Below are 23,118 nucleotides of genomic sequence, written 5' to 3' on the forward strand. Positions count from 1 at the left end.
CGTTTCAGATTTCCTTCCACAAACTTTCTCAATAGTTTTCTGGAATCTGGGCTCACTGAGAGACAGAACTGGTGTAACTGGGTCGGGTTTGTAGGCCTTCTTGCTGTCACTCACCTTTTCAGTGCTGCCCACAAATCTTCTGTGGGACTGAGATCAGGGCTTTGTGATGGCCACTCCGACACCCTGACTTTGTTGTCTTTAAAACACTTTGTAACTAATTTGGAGGTATGTTTGGGGTCATTGTCCATTCGGAAGACCAGTTTACATCCAAGGTTCAACGTTGTGGCTGATGTCTTCAGATGTTGCCTAAGCGTGTACTGTTTACGTGATCTGTTTTGTGAAATGCATCAGTCCCTTCTGCAGCAAAACAGCTCCACAACATGATGCTGTCGCCTCCACACTTCACAGTTGGGATGTTGTTCTGAGGCTTCAAAGCTTCCTCCTTTTTCCTCAAATATAAAGTTTATCATTACAGTTCAGTTTTTGTTTGGTCAGACCTCAGGACATGTCCCCAAAGATTAAGATTTTTGTCCCCATGTTGCAAACTGTAGTCTGACTTTTTTATGATGGTTTTCAAGTATGTCTTTTTCCTCCAAGAGTGACCTTTCAGCTCGTGGTACAGGACTCACTCAGTGACGCTGTTTTTCTAGTGTCAGTCAGCATCTTCACAAGGTCTTTTCCTGATGTCCTGGGTTTGTTTTGCACATTTCACACAAAAATGTTCCTCTTTTGGACTCAGAATCTGTCTCCTACACGAGCAGTATGACAGTTGTACGTTCCCATGTTTTTATACTTGTGTATTATTGTCTGAACTGATGAATGTGGGACCTTCAGTTATCTGGAAATTGCACCAATAGATGAGCCGCACATGTGGAAGTCCACAGTTGTTTTCCGGAAGTCTTGTTAGATAAAGACACAATAAACTTAGTGCATGAAAGTAATGAAAAAACATGTTCTTTGTCTTTATACTGACATTACACAAATACAAAAATATGTTAACATTTATTGATCTAAAACAAAACAAAAAAGTTTGACGGTAAAGAAAAAAGTTTTTTTATGAAGTGTTTGTAAATATCTGGTTTCACCTGTGCATTAAAGTATCCTTGTAAAAGCTGTGGTTCTGTTTAAATCCTTAATTATTCTATAAAATTCACATTGACAGAAATAATAAAGGTTTTTTTCAGGCATCAGAGTCTACAATTTATTGTCAAGGTCATAACCTGGAGCAGAGTAGCACCAACCCTCATTTGTTGTATTTAAATAAAGTGCTGATGAAATAAATTGACTTTAGTTTAGTGAGTTTGTGACCGTAATTAAATTAATCATTAAAATAACTGCACCAATCGGATTGAGTAAGAGGACACAATAGTTAAAACATGTTGCTCACAGTGTGAAGCTTCAATAATTTTGTCACTTTTATCAACAAAGCACTGCAGAAACATCAACATCTGTTTTTCTTTATTTCTGACAGATGATCAAATCTGAGATGGAGCTGGATAAATTCATTCAGAAGCGGATGCAGACATTTCTTACACTGGACTCAAAGGTCAGTGAAAGCATCTCTCAGCACACAGAGGTAAACATGGACACATGTGATGCTGTCATCCTCCCAATGATCACAGACCTGTGCACTTATATTCCTGCAGTTTTGTCCAGCAGCAGCTTCTGTATCATTAACCAAACACAACTTTGAAATCTTACCACTGCAAGATTGTTGACGTCATCCCACAACACTTAATGTTGTTAACATCATGCTACATCAGCTCCCTTATATTTACATCATACAGCTTTAATGTGACTGGTTGTGTTATCATGATTGTGTTTTAAACATGAACATTTCTTCCTTCTGCTCTTTCTTCATGTAACATTTCACCTGCAGTGGAAGGAGAATACTGAAATCATCAATCAGCTCCAGGAGGTGAAAGAAACAGCAGAGAAACTGAAGCAGCTGGAGAAGCAAAATCAGCAGGTTTGTGTTTCCATTATAAACATTTTGAATTTACTGAGCCAACTCTCTGTATGAATAGAGTAATTGCACACATCAATATTTACTCACCATCAGACTGTACATTATAAATGAATCAATAAATCAAAATATTAGCATCTAAATTATTTAAAAAAATCCCAGATATAATTAATTTAGCTTAAAAATTAAAAATTAAGCTTTTTAATTTAGCTTTTACTTAACGTTTATTTATTTTATGCTTATTTATCCTGTTATTCTATTTATATTATTAATTTAGGTTTTACCTAATATTTATTGATTTTATTCTTATTCATTTTTTATCTTCTTACTCTTCTTATATTTATATTGTATCCCATTCTTAATTATTTTATCTTTTTATAAAAGATGTATGTATCCATGATCGTTTATGTTAATGAGAGTGTGGGGAGTGAGTTGGAGGGCGAGGTGGGGTGGGCTGCCTTTAACCATGTAAAGCACTTTGTATGAAAAGTGCTTTATAAATAAAGATTGACTGATTGATACATGTAAGAATGTAAGAAAAAACAGTGTGCATTCATATTCCCAAAAGGTTGATTCTGTTCATCTGGACGTAGCGTTTTCAGTGGGAGAAACGTTTGTCACTCATCCAAGTAACTTCTTCGTCAGCTTCAGCTGACTGCAGGTTTCCCCGACCTTATGAACAGTAGATTTATATAATCAATTAAAAAAATCAGCAGAACTGATGTGTTGTGGGAATTATATAATTTTTATATCATGTTTATTCTTCGATATCCTTTTTATTTAAGCATTTATTCAATTTATTAAACACATGTGTGGGAAGATACGCAGCACTACATTGTCAACACAGATCTCTGCTCAAAGCATACTTTTAAAATAGTTTTATTATGTCAGGGTTCACGCCCCTTTTCGCGTCAATAAAGAATATAAGTTATAATTAATGACAGTTAAACACGTTTCCGTGTTCAACAACATTTTACCCTATATGGCTGTCTCACCCTCCAGATGTTTCCTGTCGACTTATTCATGGCATGCTTATCTTTAACACCTTCTGCATCAATAGTTGCTAAGCAAGCATAAAGCAAAATATGTTTCACCTTTGTGCATATAATTAGTAAGGAAAAAGTAAAAGCTGGTTTTAGTTTTAGAAACTAAATTGAACAAAAGATATTTATTTACAAATATTAATTTATATTATCCAGCTTATATTTACATAATACAGATTTTATTTCTAGCTTTATTTAAATCCTATTGTGTTATTAATATTGTGTCTTAAACATGAACATTTATTCCTTCTTCTCTTTCTTCATGTAACATTTCTCCTGCAGTGGAAGAAGAATACTAAAATCATCAATCAGCTCCAGCAGGACAAAGAAACAGCAAAGAAGGTGGAGCAGCTTCAGGTTTGTCTTTCTGTTATAAACATTCTGAATTTACTGACCCAACTCTATTTATGAATAGAGTAATTGCACACATCAATATTTACTCACTGTCAGACTCTTTAATATAAATGAATAAATTTATATTAAATTGAAATCTACGTGTCTCAGTTAAATAAAAAAAAAAATCCAGGACACATATATGTAAGTATATAGGAAAAAAATTGTCCATGCATATTCCCAGAAAGTTGATTCTGTTCATCTGGACGCAGCGTTTTACACAATTCATTAAATCAGCAGCACTAATGAACATTGGGCTGTGCGTGCAAAGTATTAGTAAGTAAAAAGTAAAACCTGGTTTTAGTTTCAGAGACACTACATTGAAACTAAGATATTTCCTTACCATCTTCAGTTATTTACAAATATTTATTTATATTTTCCAACTTATATTTTCACAATACAGCTTTTATTTACAGATTTTATTTAACTCTGGTTGTGTTATCATGATTGTGTCTTAAACATGAACATTTCTTCCTTCTGCTCTTTCCTCATGTAACATTTCAGCTCCAGGGTAAGACAGACAGTGAAATCATCAAACAGCTCCAGCAGGACGAAGAAACGGCAAAGAAGCTGAAGCAGCTTCAGGTTTGTCTTTCTGTTATAAACATTCTGAATTTACTGACTTTACTGAACTGAATAATTACATACATCAATATTTACTCACCGTCAGACTCTTCAATATAAATGAATAAATTAATATTAAATTTAAATCATCTGGACGCAGCGTTTTACATAATTCATTAAATCAGCAGCACTGATGAACACTGTTTACATAATACAGCTTTTATTTGACTCTGGTTGTGTTATCATTATTGTCTTAAACATGATTGTTTCTTTCTTCTGCTCTTTCCTCATGTAACATTTCAGCTCCAGGGTGAGACAGACAGTGAAATCATCGATCAGCTCCAGGAGGTGAAAGACACAGCAGAGAATCTGAAGAAGCAGATGGAGTCCAAAAATTGGGAGGTTTGTGTTTCCTTTATACTCAATGAGAATTTGCTGACTCGACTCTCTTTGGTAATACAGAATAGAACAGAATAGCCACATTATTGTCATTCAGAACATATACAGTTAGTGTCAGTATTTACATCAAACTGTACAATATAAATACACATTACCCCACCACACACTGATTTATTATTATTATTGTTATTAAACTGAAATGTAGAGAGTCCAGTTAGAGAAAACTTCTTGATGCAAAGATCCAGATGATCATAATGTCTCATTATTTTTGTTAACACTTAAGCACATCAACACTTAATTGAGCTTTATTTGCAAATATACTTCAAGACACCTCGGATAGTCTTTGATGAGTGTCTGGATCTTAGATGAAGCCATGTTTGATCCTTCTTCCATACAAAAAAGCAAAAAAGCATCAACAGCCTGCTTCAAATTATCCCACAAATTTTCAATGACATCCAATTCAGGGGAATGTGGTGTTATTCTTCCACAGCACAGTTTCAATCTGTCTCATCTAAATGAGCTTTTATACAACAAGCGATTCTGTTTGTGGTGTGAGTGCAGAAAGGCCTTTTTTCAATACCCTCCCATACATATGTACAAATACACATCTTCAGCAAGATGCTCTGCAGGGTTTTGGAGGTGATTCATTCTGACAGTCCGCTGCATATGCAGCTCCTGTAATTTTCTTGGCCTGACCTGAGTTCAACCACAGCTGTGCCTGTGCTCTTCTATTTCCTGATTACTGTCCTTACAGTTGAAACTGAGTTTAAACCTCTGAGAGATGTTTTTGCAGCCTTCCCCTGAACCACAGTACTGACAATCTTTGTTTTCAGATCTTTTGAGAATTACTTTGAGAATCCAGTTCTGTCAGTGTTCAGTGTCAAAGAGAAGCACAACTTGAAAGTTTCCACCTTAAATACATTTTCTTATGATTGGACATGCTTGCCTATGAAGTTCAAGGATTAACAAGCTAATCCAACTGATTTAGTGTTGCAAGTAATCAGTATTCAGTCAGTAAAATTACAACGATACCCAAATTGTTGCACAGCCAGCTTTTACAACTAACTCCATTCTGTACGTCTAAATACTGCTTCAGTAACAATAGATGTTTGTGAAACACTCCAGTACTCAGATGTAGGAAATGAGGAGGAAATGAAATACATGCCACTGTTATCTTTTTGTTGAATGAAGAGTGAATTTTTATGCAGGGAGAGAGGTTCCCAGATGTTTTCATATGATTGTTCATTTCAAAACCTTTTAACATATAATTCAAAAACAGCTTTGGTGACACAAGATAAAACTGAACAGATATGTATGTGTGCCTGCTGAAATTCTCACCATATAAATATGAAAACTGCCCACATTTAGATTAAGTGCTTAACTTCAGAATAATTCATTAAAGAGATAAAACGCTTGAATTGTCCCTTTTCGGTTTAAATCCTGACTAAACAGTCTCGACTTTACAGAGAAATCTCAACACTGGGTCCAGATCTGGTCCCCGTTCTGCCTGATGTCTGATGTAGAGGATCAGCTCTGTTCCAGCTTTTCATTCAGACAAAAAGCACTGTTGTTTCACTTTACATGCATGATTTCTTTGCTTTGTGTGATGGTGCTGCTGTCATAGGTTGACAGAAACGAGTAGACTCAAGAGGAAGTTTATTTTTATTCTTTTATTATTACGTTTGATTGGATTAACTGTGTGTGAAAAGATAAACACAAGAGTAAGACTATTGCAGATGTTCATTTCATTTAAGAGATGCTACAGTATCCTTATAAAAGTTGTGGTTATATTGAAATTCATAATTATTCTATAAATGTTGACAGTAATAAGAAATTTGCTATCAGATGTCAAAGTAAATGGGACCATTATTTGTTGTGGTTCAAGTTCATAAACTGAACTCAAAGTACACAGAGCGGAGTTGTGCCAACCCCAATAGTGAAGACTCAATATGAAAGTGTTGCTCAGAAGACAGATAAACATGGACTTTATGAAATTATGATGCTGATATGATTTGTTTGATGTGACCAACCTGCTAATTTTTTACTTTTTATTGAGAAACAAGAAACACAAGTTAAAAAATACCCCATAGCACCGTAGTGTTAGCCCCAATACTTTTAGTTATTGATTGATGAATTGATTTATGTAAATTGGATTAGTGTAAGGAAATTGATAGATGGGAAGTTTTTAATTAAATGACATTTATTGAAATTCAAATACACGAGTTGTTTTAGTCATATTTTTCTATAAGCAGGCCTGAAAAATGACAGAAAGCACTCACAAAATGTCAACGCATGAGACTTTTTTCATGTCTTTTAATGTGCAGTCAGAGAAATGATTCTATAATTAGCATCAGCTTCATCAGGAGAAAGAGAAGACGAGATGCTGAGAGGAAAATGTAGGATTTGAGGGACCAGTTAAACACTTAAAAATAAGATGTGTTCTAAAACCTTTGACTGGTGATCTACATAAGAATGACAGCTGTTTTACTACATTAAGAAATAAACTAATCTAAATAAATTAGGATATTGCAAAAGTAATTAGAAGAATATTTCCATTAAAAATATACTGATGTTTTCATTTCTCTCTGCTATTTGGAAAAGATGCTTCAGGCTGAGAAGACGAGGAATGATGAAAGTGACAGAAAACTCAAAGAGGTAAATCTTTTTACCCAAAGCAGTTCGCTGCTGTCGTCTCTCTTTTATCTCTTTGTATACAATCCAAATTTGGAATTTCTTCACAAACACTAATTTTTCAGCACAAAAACATATTTCAGTTCATAGCTGTGATCTTTTTCTTCATCTCTCTTTAGTTGGTAAAGCAGCTCGAGGAGAAGAAGAAGAAAACTGAGAAAAATCTCAATGAGGTAAATCTTTGTCACCCAAATCAATCACCTGCTATTATCTCTGTTTTCTACATGTTCAGGTTACAATCACACATGAGAACAAACCTCAGACACCAAATAACTGTTAGTGAAGCTCAAGTTTGTTCTCACTGTTTTCAAACTTGAAACTTAAAAACATCATCAACCACTTTATATTTACATAACACGTTTTAATTTATTTTAAACAGATTTTTTTTCTTTAGTGAAGTTTGTGATTGTATTGTTATATCATCTCTTATAAAAGAGCACATCTCCAGTCATGTGTCCTCTCACCTGCTGTTGGAGAAAAAGTATTCAGACTTAAACAATCAGCTCTAGCAGGAGAAAAAACTAAAGTCCAGAAATCAGGGATTTTATCTCTCTGTTATAATCCTGCTGAATTTTCTTCTAAACATAAAAAATGCAAAAATGTTTCAAAAAAAGACAAATGCTGAAAGTCATTAACTTGGATATTTAGCACACAGAAAATAAACATTTTAATTCCAGTTCATTATTTTATCTCTGAGCGCACTCTCAGTGTTCTTGTCTAAGGTGACGACTGCACATTAGGTTTATGAATCTTTAAACTGGATCGATGTAAACAATAAAGGCCCCACAGTCTGATAAAGTTGCTCACACATCAAAGTGAATTTAATTTGACTGAACAGATATTCTTGCTGTGTGACTTGTAATTGCTGCAGTGTAGAAGAGACTCAGCAGTATTTATGTTTTTTTGCATCACACAATTAATGGATGCACACTGATCATTCAGTAGTTTTAGTAAGGTACGGTTTAACAGCTCACACATTTAAAATGTATTTGGCAAGAAGAGATTGTAAGGAAACTTACAAGATACTGTAAATTAAACAATCAGAGGTTTTCAACTGATTTCAAACCAAATCTCAGATCATAACCTGCTGCTGTTTATGTGATCAGCACAGGTTACCATAGTGATTAACCAGGTAAAAAGAGAGAAACTTCGGTGACACAGAAAACTCTGACTTTAATGTAAACATGAAATATTAAACTATGGAGCCATCCTCTCAAAAACTGCAGACAGTGTTTAAGCAGATTTAACTCAGTTTGTGATGCTGGAGTTAAGGAATAGGTGTTCTCACGTATAGTTTGTTAGACCATGTGTAGATCCATCTTGTACGAGTACAATATTACAATATTACCGGTTTGTTTGGTTGGTTGGTGCTAATAGACATTAGTTTGTGTTAGTTAACTAGTGAAAAAACCTAACTACTAATCAGACTAAGACGGCACTTTTGTACTGCCCATAGCTGCAGCAATGAGATTTATATTAAAAAAAACAAGGCTCTACTGTCCACTTTCGCTGTCCATCTCTGAAGCAGTCAGTGGTTCTTCAATTATAAAACAGGAAAATCCACCTGTTAGCTTTAAGGTTTGCAGAGCACTTGTTAGTCAGGTGCAAAGGTGCCTCACCTGACAAATAGCTAAAGTTTGACACTGTCACCTGTTTCATTTTTCTTCGTGGGGTCAGGTGTACAGACTGAGATCTGCTAGGAGGTGGCAGAGCAGATGTTCACAAGCTGTAAGCAGCACTATTTATGCTATATTCAGGTGTAATATAACCCCCAGTAACCCTCTGGGTTAAATATCTTTTTCCAAACTCAACCAAAAGGTTTCCAACATAACAGGTTACTGTGATGTTTCCCCATCATCTCTTTTTATATGGTACAGGTCCAGATACTGATACTGAAATTACAACTTGAAGCATGCATGAAAACAATCGTGAGAAACTAAACCATCAACTCTGCTGTAATAAAACAGAAATTATAAACAGACAAGAGTTTAAACTGTTGTTGGGACGAGTTAAATGGAAATTTAAATGTTTCTCTGGAGTTTTTGTTTTTTTACATCAGGCCAGTTATATTTAAGTATAAGTGAAGCTGTAACTGGAGCTTTAGTGAACTGTGGTGAATATAGTTCAAATCCGAGCTTTGTTTTTATCTCTCTTCTGTCTTCCAGTTGGTAAAGCAGCTCGAGGAGGAGAAAACTGAGGTAAATCTTTGTCAAATGAAACACCTGCTATCATCTCTCTTTTCTACATGTTTTATGTAACAGGTTCCTACATGTGCATCATGGGTACATTTCTTACATTTCTTACTGAAGCATGATTGGGAGTCCTTACATTCATCATCTTACACTCACCTTAGATGTCCTTTGGTTTGTTTGCTAAAGATTAATTTTCTTTTCAACATCCATTAATTTCTTTTCTTTAGCCATAGCGTCTTAGCCATCTACTTAGATTTTTAAATCCTTGTTTATCCCGTGGCCCCAGATAATCAGAAGGATGGTTGGACATTATTTTAAGAATTCTGCTCTGTTTGGTTTGTTTCTTATCTCCATATTTACTGTTGTTACTTCCTCATTTATCAATTTTCTGTTTTAAAAAGTGGCTCGAGGTTCACACAGACTTGGTTCTTTTTTTTTTTGTCAGAATAAACTTCTGAGCAGAAGTCCTAAAATAAACCTTTACTCTCATAGTCACTGAACTTTATACTTTGCTCTATAGAAACAAAACTAATATTACAGGGCAGCTGAGGGTGTTGGGACAAACACTTTAAATCTGTCTTCCAAGTTTACTGACTGTAGTTTTTACAGATGTGATGAATTGTATTTACACAAAAGAAGAACACTAACTGATCTCTGCCAACAGGTTTCCCGCAGCAGCCGATTTAACTTTGGCTTTGGGAGATGATCCAATCAAAACTAATCCAGAAGTTGCTCAACATGTAACTGAGGAGTCAAAAAGTCAAAGAGCTTCATCATGGAGAAACTTGTTGTTTGTTATGTCACTGATTCATGTTTAAATAATCAGTTGTTCAACTTGTAACACTTTAAGTGAAGTAAGCAAAACCTCTTATCATCCATCTAAAATTCCCAAATACTAAAGTTTTTCAGTCCTTGTTCAGTTGTACAGAAAAACTAATAAACCTTATCAACTAAAAATATGCTGAAAATGCACTGCTGATTTATTAACTTAATTTTGTTTTTTGAAAGATTTTAAACTTGTTTTAAGTTAGTAAACCAACTGATCAATAAAAATTTGATCAGGTAACAACTCCTGAGCCAAAGCACTATTCTGGGAACATTTTTGTGTCTATGTGTTTAATAGGGTTAATATTTTGTTCATTTTTCTGTGTCAGACAAATAGAATTGTAATGTTGCTGTACCTGTGTTATTGTGTTTCAAAACCATGTTTATATACGTCTGAGTTCAAATGTTAATTAAAGTGAGAAATGGAAGAAACTATGTTGGATTTTTAACGCTAAATTTCAAACTTATTACTAAAATAAATATAGTTCTAGTTTTTCCTGTGCTATATATAAACATATTTTGTTTCTTTCTTTTCTCATACATTACATTTTCACTGGGTGTCAGGCGAACAATAGCCAAGCCCGAGTGCATAACACACACACACACACGTATGTATATATATAAAAAACACCCAGCACGCCCCTGCGGGCGGTTTATCCTTCAAGCTCGGGTCCTCTACCAGAGGCCTGGGAGCTTGAGGGTCCTGCGCAGTATCTTAGCTGTTCCCAGGACTGCGCTCTTCTGGACAGAGATCTCCGATGTTTTTCCCGGGATCTGCTGGAGCCACTCGCCTAGCTTGGGAGTCACCGCACCTAGTGCTCCGATTACCACGGGGACCACCGTTACCTTCACCCTCCACATCCTCTCGAGCTCTTCTCTGAGCCCTTGGTATTTCTCCAGCTTCTCGTGTTCCTTCTTCCTGATATTGCTGTCATTGGGAACCGCTACATCGATCACTACGGCCGTCTTCTTCTGTTTGTCTACCACCACTATGTCCGGTTGGTTAGCCACCACCATTTTGTCCGTCTGTATCTGGAAGTCCCACAGGATCTTAGCTCGGTCATTCTCCACCACCCTTGGGGGCATCTCCCATTTTCACCTCGGGACTTCTAGGTTATACTCGGCACATACATATATATATATATATATGTATGTATATATGTGTATATATATATATATATATATATATCCCTCCTGAGGGAAAACAATAGAGGCAGCCGTTACACACGTATCCCAGCAGGCATACACTCACACTTTCTGACTGTGCTTGAAGACTGACGTGAAGTCAACTGCAATAATCCCGCGCTGGTGGAAGCTCCATCGCTCTTCTAAATAGCTCCCCAGACGAGCCCAGACGAGAAGCAGGTGTGTGGCAAGGACTTAAGGTGTGGGCAGTCCTCAAGCTAGGCCACGCCCCTCAGGCCTGAAGGTGCCTGTAACATGGCCACAGAAAACAGCAACACACACACAACTGCCTACATACGGATGTGGACAGAGATAAGAGGCAGTGCAGACAACACACCAAATGATAATAATAATGACAATAATAATAATAACAACAGTCATAGTCCCCACTGCCCACAGACCCCGAGTCCCCAGAACCGGGTCCGTGACAATATATATACATACGTGTATTATTCACATCTTAAACCACAAGCTGAGACTGAAATGATCACACTGAAGTATTTTAACTCTACTGTGAACAAACGTTTTCTCGTGCGGTTTATCTCTAAGAAGCTAAAATTACTCGAGTGTCTGCAGCATCTAAAATCACTACACGCTGAGTAAAATGAGATACTGAGAGGTCTTTAAACATGCTCAGCAGGCCTGTGGTTTTAAACTCTTCTGTGCATGACAAGTTTAACAGCAACCAACAAAGTCAACAGAATACTGCAGGAAAAAAAGTATATAGTAAAAAAAAAACTGAAGTCGAAGTATTTTTTACAATATTTGCAATCACCCGTCATAGTGTAGCTCTTATAATTGTCCAGTTTACTGCACTGTTCTATTATCTAAATGTTAAAACTTCCAGAACATTCTCCATTAGTCATCAATCAGTCATCTTTATATACAGATTAGTGATGGTACATTTGATTCTTTTTACTGAATCGAGTGTTAATGAGTCACTCACCAAAGTGAATCGGGTGTTTTGAGTTATTTGATTCACTGAGTCAGTTGACCAGAGAGTGCAAAAATTTAACTTTTTCACTCAAACTTAATTTGTTTCCCTTTTCATGTAAATCCCACTGCAAAGATGAATGAACCCCAAAACAACTATTTTATAGAGAAAAAAAGAGCAAAAACATTTCTAAAATTAAGCAATTTCCTATCCAAATTGCTTAATAAACATTTATTTCGTTTATTTGTATTTTATTAGTATTTTCCTTAAGTGTGTAAACTATATATTTTCTTATCTAAATGTCCACTGCGCTGTGAGCCAGGGGGCGGTAATGCGCCTTAACATTGGTTGCCAACCAAGAAGAAGAAGAAGGTGTGAGCCAGGAGGGAGGTGTCACTACCCGATCCATACCGGAAACCCGATCGGTACCCCGCATGCGCGAAAGGTGTCTACTTCCGGTCGAAGCATTTTACGATAGTTACAGGTCAGAGTATCTGTTAAGATGTTAAGAATAACAAGTATCTCTTAACATGTTTCCGATAATGAAACATTTAATATAATGTAGACAAAAATAAAAAAATTAAAAGATAGTGACGGATCGGGACTCCCGATCCTTACTGCGCATGTGCAAAGTCAGACCGTACAAATCGGGTCTACCCGATCCGTACCGCGCATGTGCAGGGGTTTTCTTCTTCTTCTGTTCATTTAATGGCAGTGTACTCCCCAGTGTACGAGGATACCGCCACCTGCTGACTGAGCGAATGAACCCTATTGTAAACTGAATTAGCGTCATTACATGCGTGTGTTAAATTTGATTTAGTGATAATCGAGTGGGTTTATGCTTGTCTGTGAGGAGAGGATTGTTGGAAAAGTGATGATAATGTCCGCTATCACTGTCAATTGCCAGTAAACACTTCATCTGGCTGCTGAATCTTCACGTGACATATTATAAAGTCTGTATTATTAACTCTGTCATTAGGCACCATTCTTCTTATTTTACGGCGCTGTTGTTCAATCGGGGAACGCTTTCTGTTGAGGAGAAAAGCAAAAATTTGTTGCGGATACGGATTATTCATTGTTTAAATGTCACGGTAGTCGAAAAGGAGGCAGAGCTGCTGAGAAATGCTAGGAGCTAACTGGGCGCTAACCGTATCATTCAAATATATTGAATGTCGCAATGTTGGCAAAGAGAGGAAGTGACGTAAGAGTTGCGCATGCGGGGTACCGATCGGGTTTCCGGTACGGATCGGGTAGTGACAGTAGGGGGTGAGTGAGTGATTCGCTCGCTCGCTCTATGATTCAGCACAGGAGGGAGGGGGTGAGTGATTCGTTCGCTCTTTGATTCAGCACAGGAGGGAGGGGGTGAGTAGCTCAAATGTGCTGTTAGCATGTTAGCAGCGCGATGCTACTGTGAACCGAGGAGCTATTTCCTTGATGTGAGCTTCTACTCAGGGTTTTTTCTTCCAGTTCAGAGCAGAAATGCTTTTGTTACGAAACTGGCTGTTGTTTCCCCCCCCCCCCCCCCACGATTTTAATTATAAGCTAGATATATTTCTACTAATGGAATTAGTTTGCTAACAGCACAGGGATGAGTCAGTGAGTCAGTTGGGCTTGTGAATCATGATTCACGAGTCAGTAAAGTGATTCTCGAGTATTGAACGATTCGTTCACGAATCGAACATCACTAATACAGATACCATTTTACAGATATGTCTGTGTAACACTGAGTTTTCTAAAGTGAAGTAATCCCACTAACTGGGGCGACCGTGGTTGGGAAGCGTATCTGTAACCGGAAGGTTGCCGGTTCGATCCCCAGGCTCTCTGTCCTGGTCATTGTGTCCTTGGCCAAGACACTTTACCCCACCGCCTACTGGTGTTGGTGCGATATGGCAGCCTCGCTTCTGTCAGTCTGCCCCAGGGCAGCTGTGGCTACAACCCTAGCTTTCCTCCACCAGTGTGTGAATGTGAGAGTGAATGAATAGTGGCATTGCGGTGGTTGGATGCATCAGCAGGGATGATGAGACAGAGTACCGGGCTGTGGTCGACTCCTTTGTCACGTGGTGTGAGCAGAATCATCTGCAGCTCAACGTGGCAAAGACCAAGGAACTGATCGTGGACTTCAGGAAGACCAGGAAACACTTGACCCCTGTTTCAATCCAGGGGGTCAGTGTTGACATTGTGGAGGACTATAAATACCTTGGAGTACACATTGACAATAAACTGGACTGGGCTAAAAACACCACAGCACTTTACAGGAAGGGCCAGAGTCGTCTCTATTTTTTGAGGCGACTGAGGTCCTTCAACATCTGCCAGAAAATGCTGAGGATTTTCTATGAGTCTGTTGTGGCCAGTGCGATCCTCTATGCTGTTGCATGCTGGGGGAGCAGGCGGAGGGTCGCAGATGCCAACAGACTTAATAAACTGATCCGTAAGGCCAGCAATGTTGTGGGGATGGAGCTGGACTCCCTCAAGGTGGTGTCGGAGAGGCGGATGCTGTCCAAGATAAAGACAATGTTGGATAACACCTCCCACCCACTCCATGACATGCTGGTCAGTCACAGGAGCACGTTCAGTGAGAGACTGAGATTACTGAAAAGCACCACTGAACGACACAGGAGATCATTCCTGCCTGTGGCCATCTCCCTGTACAACGCATCCACTTAACACACTGTTTGCTGCTACAACTACACATGTTTCTTTTCCAACTATTTATCTATGAGTGACTTATGTATGTATGTATGTATATATATGTATATATTGTACTATTCTTAGTTAGTGTATTGTCTGTCTTGTCTTAATGTTGGTTTAAAATGGAGCACTGTAATAAAAAATAATTTCCCCCAGGGATCAATAAAGTATTCTGATTCTGATTGTAAAGCGCTTTGGGTGCCTTGAAAAGCGCTATATAAATCCAATCCATTATTATTAATAACAGCAGCAGAATCACCATCACAATGGTGAAAATAGTCCTCAACATTAGGAATACCTGGACGGCAGAACAAGAAGATGAGCAGGTCTCTCTGTGAAGTGCTGCAATGATAAAAATACATCTGCTGTAAAACAAATAAGGTTCACCTTTAAATGACAGAATGGGAAAACTGATTGTCTCCACTTAATTATATTTAGCTACACTCTAAAATTATCATTTATTCTAGCTCTTAATTTCTGATTTAAAATGTCTGAATTTGTACCTGTGACAGTCAACAAGCTCTCTGGTGATTCTCCAGTATCAAACATCTTACACTTGTAGAGTCCTTCATCAGACCTGGAAACTTTGTGGATGCTCATCTCTCCTGTGTAGCTGTTCCCGATGAGGAAGCCATCTTTATAGAAATCAGCTGTGAGGTTTGAAGTCTTTGTCTTGTTCCTGCAGCGCAGAGTCACATTGTTTCCCTCCTCGACAGGGACAACAGGACTCTCTAGGACGACAGAACCAGCTGAAAAACAAGACTTTTTATCTGATACAGAAATCTGTAACATTTCAAACCAAGCAAGCAAAACACTGAAATAATAAGTGGAACAATTTTTTAAGTTAACAGCTGCCATGGCAACGAAATTTTGGACTCATTGATAGTCACTCATTTTAATGTTAATTTTTATTATTAAGAGAGAAACTTGCTCAGCTGCTTACCCCTGTTTTCAACATGTACGGCCAGCAGAATAAATACAAGTAACACTGAAAAATTAAAGAAATTATCAGCCAAAGAGTTTGTTACTGCAAATATAAACTAAGTTACAAATGAACTTCTGCACACGACCTCCTGCTGAAATATTTATAAATGATGACATTTTAATCTGTCAGACCTTCAGTGAGTTTTATTTAATGCAAACTGTGAACATACTGACAAACATGACAACGACCAGATTGACAGAAACACTGTAATTGAATAAGTTTCCAGTGTTAATGCTGTTAAAACAATTTGTGGAAGTTTTATTCAAGTACACAGAAATATGTAAAACCAGAGAACTCACACATTGTGAAGCCGACAGCTGTAATCTTCATGTTGTCCTGCAGCTGAATGTCTGAGCCTGAAATACAGCTGCTCTGTACTGCAGATAAAAACTTCCTCTTCCTGCAGTTTGACTTCAATAACATGAAGCCTGACTCACTGTGGTTCTACCAGAGAGCAGGTAAAGGACAAAGAGAGCAGTTAGGAGTTTGATACTGACCACGAGCTGCAAAAACAAGTCCAGCTGAAACTATTCTTTACATACAGATGAGTTACAATATATTTGTGTCTTTGTTTTAGGTTTTGAGTATTTATCGCTTCCTTTAAATTCAATCTGCAGATCAAACAGCAGTTTAAGATTAATATCGACCTCTACTGCAGTCTGCACGTGAAAGTGTCCTTAAGAAAGATATTAAACGCCATGTTGCCCAAATGCATCCACCAGAGTGTGAGTGAATATTAAACTGCTTAAACACCAAATGCTCTATGAACGTCTGTGTGATTGTATCAATGAGGCTTGTAGTAAAAACAGCTATGAGCCCTCAGTCAGAGTAAGAAAGACTGAGAATGCATCATCTATATTTATTCAAAGTATAAACTTTATTTATAAATGTCTCACATGTGAAGTCTCTTTAAACCACATACTCTATTGTTTTTATTACATGTGATTAGCTGTTTCCTATATGACAAATCAAACATAACCGTTTTTCAGCCTTGTTTGTATTCAAACACTGAGTGATGATGATTCTAAGGGCCTGTGACTGACTGGAATCTAGAACACAGGTGAACATTCAATTAGTCTTTTTTATTATTGCTTCACGGGGTACTTAGAAAGAGTTTTGTTTCCTAGCATTAGTTTTGTTTTGTTTTTTTGCAGCAAACAATAAATCCAGTCACTCTGACCCCGCCTCCCCCTCCTTATTTCATGATTTGGTTTGGTCCAGGTGCTGCTAGCTGATGCTGAGCAGTAAGATGGTAGGATGCTTCTGTTAATAGTGATAATAGGAGCCTAAGTTTAAAAAGAAAGGGAGACGGGTGGAAATGAAACTCGTAGTGAGGTCCACATAAAAGAAACTGCTTGACTTTGATAGTTCACTTCACTTCTAACAGAAAAGAATGTGTTTGTGTTATTTTAGCAAACATGTAATTGGTGCAGGCAGACCCTTTGTACGTATACTGCAAGTCTACGAAATCACTGATCTGCCGACCTGCTGCCAGGTCAAACAGATCAAACCTCTTCTTCAGGCTCAGCTGTTCAACTCCCATCTGCATACTCTGTACACTGAACCACTGATACCTGAAGAAGTTGATGAGTTGTTTTATGTCAACAAATGAATAAAAATAATTTTTAGATCTCTGTCTTTGAGCTCCACTAGGTCTCAGGACAGAGACATATTTTTGTTGCCTATACTTTGTTTGAAATCTGATATACAAACAATTGTTTTAGTTATAATTGCCAGTACTTGATATTATTTTTAAAAAAAAAATCTGATAAAGTTATAATTACAATGATTAAAATGTAGTGTCTTGCACATATTTCATCAGTCATACACAAAATCAATAAATCTATTTCTCTTAGCAGAATATTGATCCATGTCTGCAGAGTCTTATATTTTTAGGGCTGGCCTGGTTTGCAAAATTAATACCGTGGGGCCGAAAGTGAAATCTTTTTTCACAGGACCCCAAATCACCGGTGGCACCCCTGCAACACTGAAATGGATAACAGATGATATAAAACAATCCTGAGAATCAGTGTGTAACAAATCAGTCCTGTGCTGCCACCTTCAGTATGATAGCTGAGATAACACATCACATGTGAATGTTTCCCCCTTTTTGAACACCATAAAGACAGATATGGTTTCAGCTCTATTATATTATAACAGGCTCAAAGTTCAGCATTTGACACACTGTATACCTGATCTAACCAGATTCAACAATGAGTGTTAACCTGATAAATTAATATTTTTCCAGCATTATACTTTGATTAACAAGAACTTTGAATTTTAAGGGCCTGTTTTTTCCATAAAGCTGAGCATATATGATGGATCTGGAGTTGATAAGCCAACGTAAGTTAACGCCATCAGGTTAAGGATTTTCAGACACCTTGTAGTCTCACACAACTTTCCACAGTTTCGTCTCTTTCAAATTGTTTATTTTTAGGTTCTTGTTACGGCCTGTGGCCATAGGAAATCTGTGTTAGCTGCTGTGCTGTGTTTCTTTGCTGTGTTTTAAGAATCTCTGCAGGTCCTTCCTCTAATGAAGAGCAGTGGGCTGCTGATTGGATCATGGATCATGTGACTGGGTTCAAAAAGCCGCTCTGACAGCTGCAGGGAGAGAGATAAGTGAGCGAGAGTGAACCAGTTGACAGCAGCCTGGCCCTTCCAAATTCTTTGTGTGATTTTGTATTGAGTTGTATTTTTGTTATTGACCAAATATTTATTTTCCACCCTAATTTATGAATAAATTCTTTACAAATCCTACCATGTGAATTCATGGATTTTTTTTTTCACATTCTGTCTCTCACAGTTGAAGTGTACCTCTGGTGCAAATTACTGACCTCTGTCATCATTTTAAGTGGGGGAACTTGCACAATCGGTGGCTGACTAAATACTTTTTTGCCCCACTGTATATAAATAAAACCACTTTTTTTACGCTAGTAATTCCTTTTGTGCATAATTTTATATTATTGTTAATATAAATTAATTATAGCAACAAAACAACCTGAAGAGCCGGTTCGGAGCCGAAAGAGCCAGCTCTTTTTAGTGAGCCGAACTGAAAGAGCCGGGTGTCTAAAAAGAGCCGGAAATCCCATCACTAGCTAAAACTAAACAGAGCTCCCTGAAAGGCACAGCCAATCAGATTGACCATATTTGTCACATGAGGCAGGACTCCAGTAGAGGACGTAATTTAACTCTTTCTGCACCGCTGGGTGAATGAGACGTTGACAGATCGTTTTTTCTTTCTATCATTGTTGTTTTTCTTTACTCGAAGAGATCAAATTATTGGTGGGGACAATTCAATAATCGCTGGATATTGGTGGGGACATATCCCTTCTGTCCATGCTAAATCTACGCCCTTGCTCCTGTGACTAGCCGTCATGTCATGGAGTGGGTGGGAGGTATTATCCATGATTGTCTTTATCTTGGACAACATCTGCCTCTGACTGACTGATCTTAATAGTCTTTTAACTCGACTCAGTTCCAAACCTTGAATGCTCCGTTTTAGTTTTTCAAGATCCTCATCCACTGGAATCCCTTATATTACTCCCCTTGTTTTATTTTGCCCTTTTTTACATATACTTTCAATATACATTATTTAATTTGAACTAATTTCTCCTATCGCCAGTTTCCAAATTGGCGTTCGAATCAAACTTTCATCCACACCCCACTTCCTACCTTGTCCTTTTCTACGGGAGACCTCTGTCAAAAATAAAAGTTCTTACTGTAAATGTTCTCCAGGCCTGCAGAGGGCGCCAAACAAACTGTTTGGAAAAGATGGATGCAGTGAATTTTTAAGTGTTTTAAAATTAATCTTACATACGTGACATAATTTTGAGTATAATTTTCTACTTATGTGGATATAGTATATGTGCAGCACTGATTTGATTTTTAGTGAAATTCATATAAGTTTTTAATAACAAACATCAATTGAAAAAATGTTTTGATAAAAAACTTTTTTTTTTTTTTCAAAAAACCATTCAGGAATATTGCACATGTATTGTTTAGTGCATTACAGTAACCTGTTGCTGTAATGCACAAAACAGTCATGAAACATGTCACCAATATAAATGGAGCAGAATTTGAAGTATAGATGAAAATCATTTTATGAAAGTTTGACCATATTTGACCCTAAAGAGGTCAGAGGTCCAAAGCAACCTGATATTTACAATCCACATGTATCATTCCATATATGCTGTCAGTACCAATGATGACAGAGGTTTATATAATCGGGTATAGCATTATCATTACTCTGACCTTCTGGTTGAGCTGTTGGATTTAGGGAGAGGTCAGAGGTCAAATCTGATATGATATTTTAAATCTTTATGCTATGAAAATGTTGACATTACCCAGCACACTTTTAAGAATCATGCGGCCCTGAGCTCCTCCGGCAGGCTGTTCCACAGACGAGGACCATACCACTGAAAAGCTGCCTCTCCGTGAGTATGTGTCCTGACTTTAGGGACAATCAAAAGGCCAGTACCAGAGGACCTCATGGTCCGCGAGGGTTCGTATGGTAAAAGCAGATCTGAGAGATAAGAAGGCCCAAGACCATTAAGACATTTAAAAACCAATAAAAGAACTTTAAAATCGATCCTGAAACACACGGGGAGCCAGTGCAGCGATTCTAAAACCGGTGTAATGTGGGCCCGCCCTCTGGTCTTCGTCAGCACACGAGCTGCCGAGTTTTGCAAGAGTTGTAAAGTTGAAATATTCTTCTTAGGAAGACCAGAGAGCAGGGCATTACAGTAATCAATGCGACTGGTAATAAAAGCATGCATCAGCATCTCCGTGTTGGCCCGAGAGAGAATAGGGCGGACTCTGGCTATATTTTTTAGATGATAAAATCCAATTTTGGTTACATGTTTAACATGTGGGATAAAACCAAGCTCAGAGTCAAAAATAACACCCAGGTTTTTCACTTGTAGCGAAGGACATAGTGAAAATGCCTCTAATTTAGACAAGAGTTTCTCTCTCTGAGCCTCAGGACCGACAATTAAAACTTCAGTCTTGTCCTGGTTAAGCTGTAAAAAGTTTTCTGCCATCCAAGATCTTATATCCAAGATACAGTTAAAAAGGGCATCCATTGGTCTGGTGTCATCAGGAGACACGGAGATGTACAGCTGCGTGTCATCAGCGTAACTGTGGAAGTTCACTCCATGCCTCCTGATGACACTGCCGAGAGGCAGCATATACAAATTAAAAAGTACAGGGCCTAGAACCGACCCTTGAGGCACACCACATGTCATTTTATGGATCTTAGAGGAGCATGTATCCATACTCACCATAAAAGATCTGTCAGAGAGATAGGAAGTGAACCAGTTATGTACAGCACCAGAGAGGCCCACCATGTGTTTCAGTCTGTTTAAAAGAATAGCGTGGTCTACTGTATCAAAGGCTGCGCTTAGATCCAGTAGCACCAGGACTGAGAGCTTTTGGGAGTCCCAGTTACATCTAAGATCATTTAAAACCTTTAGGAGAGCAGTCTCTGTGCTGTGGTTCACCCTAAATCCAGACTGGAATATCTCCAGGATCTGTCTATCATTGAGAAAATCAGTAATCTGAGTAAAAACAAGTTTTTCTAAGATTTTACTTAAAAATGGTAAGTTGGATACAGGTCTGTAGTTATTAAAATCATTACAATCCAAATTGCTCTTCTTCAGAAGGGGCCTCACCACCGCCGTTTTAAAGGCAGCAGGGAAGACACCCAACTGAAGAGAGCAAATCATCATGTATAAAAGCTCAGCCTCAAAAAATCCATAAAGTGTTTTAAAGAGTGAAGAAGGGATTGGATCTAAAAGACATGTGGTGGGTCTCACTGTGGAGAAAACTTTCTGAAGGTTCTCAGCATTAACCAGGACAAAGCTGTCCAGTGTCTCCTCAGGTACAATCAAGCCCTCAGATGTGTTTACAAACATATCGCAATTAGATAAAATATCAGATCTGATGGCGCTGATCTTTCCCCTGAAGTGGTCTGCAAACTGCTCACAGAGCGAGTCTGTGGGGGTTCTTTGGGAGCTGTTAAAATCAGGGTTAAATAAATGATCTATGGTGGAAAAGAGGACCTTGGGATTATTTTTGTTATTACTGATTATTTTGGCGAAGTATGAATTTCTTGAGTTCCTTAATGTATTATTGTACATTTTAAGTTGCTCGCAAAATATTTGATGGTTGATAGTATTTTTATTTTTCCTCCATCTCCTTTCTGCTGCCCTGCAATTTCTTTTGAGTTTTTTGACTTCTTCGTTTCTCCAGGGTGATGCATGGTTTACGTTAATCTTTTTGGTGGTGAGTGGAGCAACGGAGTCAAGGCTTTTCTTCAGTTTGCTGTTGAAATAACTAAAAATCAAATCAGAATACATTCAAAACTTTTAGAGCTGTTGTGTTTACAGACAGAATGAAATGCTACCAAAAACATGAGCTCCTTGTTTAAGGTAAGAAGAAACTGCGGAAACCATTTTGAGGACCTCTTTGGTTTACACATGATCTGAACTGATCTGATGCCATATGCAGTCAAGGTCACCCGCCCCTGTGTTTGTCATGCTCAGTGTTTATCTGATAAGATAAGATACCTTTATTAGTCCCACGAGTGGGAAATTTCATAGACAGACCAAGGAATGTGCAGCAATGAACGTTAGAAACTGATCTGACAGGAATGTCTGGTTTGCAGTGACTCATTAATATTGAGTTTTTGTTTCCTGCTCGGCTCCAGTGACTTGTTTCACTTTGACAGTTTGGATTACTGTGTAGTCTGGGGTCTATCTGTGGTAAGTCTTCTTCTATTTGTTTGTTTTGGGGGTTGTTTTTGAGTCAGAGAACAAAAAAAAAATAAGCTTATAACAAAACACTACAATTTGTGGTAACAAAAACAAAAAAATCACTGTGGTCGAGGTCGAGACAAATGGCGACTATATCTGTCTGAAAAACACTTCCAGTAAGGTACTGCTGCTTGCATGCTCATGAACAATGAGTACTACCTAAACACAAACCACATGTTCCATGTATTCAGAAATATTTTAAAAAGGTCCTTTTCACTTATGTGGACGTAACACACTCATTTATAAACACTTTGGATTTAACACACACTGAACTTTGTTATTGCCTCATTCATTTCCCCCCTTTTTTATTCTCTTGTTTTCCTTTTACAGAATAAACTTTTGTCAGGTTGGAAGTTAAAACTACAGATCAACAACAGAGAAAGTGCCACATACGAATTTAAAGAAAACTTTATACTGAAAGCTGGAAAGACACTCCTTGTG

At 37.7% G+C, this 23,118-nt stretch overlaps 2 protein-coding genes across 2 annotated transcripts in view; one reads left to right on the plus strand and one right to left on the minus strand.

The window, feature by feature from the left end:
* Nucleotides 1-10,496, plus strand: part of LOC146673745 (uncharacterized) — a 31,658-nt gene extending 21,162 nt beyond the window's left edge. Inside the window, exons 16-24 of the mRNA XM_085391220.1 lie at nucleotides 1,472-1,576; nucleotides 1,880-1,969; nucleotides 3,292-3,366; nucleotides 3,907-3,987; nucleotides 4,270-4,368; nucleotides 6,967-7,020; nucleotides 7,176-7,229; nucleotides 9,222-9,254; nucleotides 9,913-10,496. Coding sequence (XP_085247346.1) covers nucleotides 1,472-1,576; nucleotides 1,880-1,969; nucleotides 3,292-3,366; nucleotides 3,907-3,987; nucleotides 4,270-4,368; nucleotides 6,967-7,020; nucleotides 7,176-7,229; nucleotides 9,222-9,254; nucleotides 9,913-9,954 — 633 coding nt within the window. The 3' untranslated portion in view covers nucleotides 9,955-10,496. The remainder of the gene's footprint in view (nucleotides 1-1,471; nucleotides 1,577-1,879; nucleotides 1,970-3,291; nucleotides 3,367-3,906; nucleotides 3,988-4,269; nucleotides 4,369-6,966; nucleotides 7,021-7,175; nucleotides 7,230-9,221; nucleotides 9,255-9,912) is intronic.
* A 4,705-nt stretch (nucleotides 10,497-15,201) lies between these two features.
* LOC146673746 (low affinity immunoglobulin gamma Fc region receptor II-like) overlaps nucleotides 15,202-23,118 on the minus strand; it is a 38,646-nt gene continuing 30,729 nt past the window's right edge. Inside the window, exon 4 of the mRNA XM_085401010.1 lies at nucleotides 15,202-15,629. Coding sequence (XP_085257136.1) covers nucleotides 15,319-15,629 — 311 coding nt within the window. The 3' untranslated portion in view covers nucleotides 15,202-15,318. The remainder of the gene's footprint in view (nucleotides 15,630-23,118) is intronic.

The sequence above is a fragment of the Rhamphochromis longiceps genome, linkage group LG3 (genome assembly GCF_057381845.1).
Source record: "Rhamphochromis longiceps isolate RC_006_pf linkage group LG3, R_longiceps_female_GT1.1, whole genome shotgun sequence".
Classification (NCBI taxonomy): Eukaryota; Metazoa; Chordata; class Actinopteri; order Cichliformes; family Cichlidae; genus Rhamphochromis; species Rhamphochromis longiceps.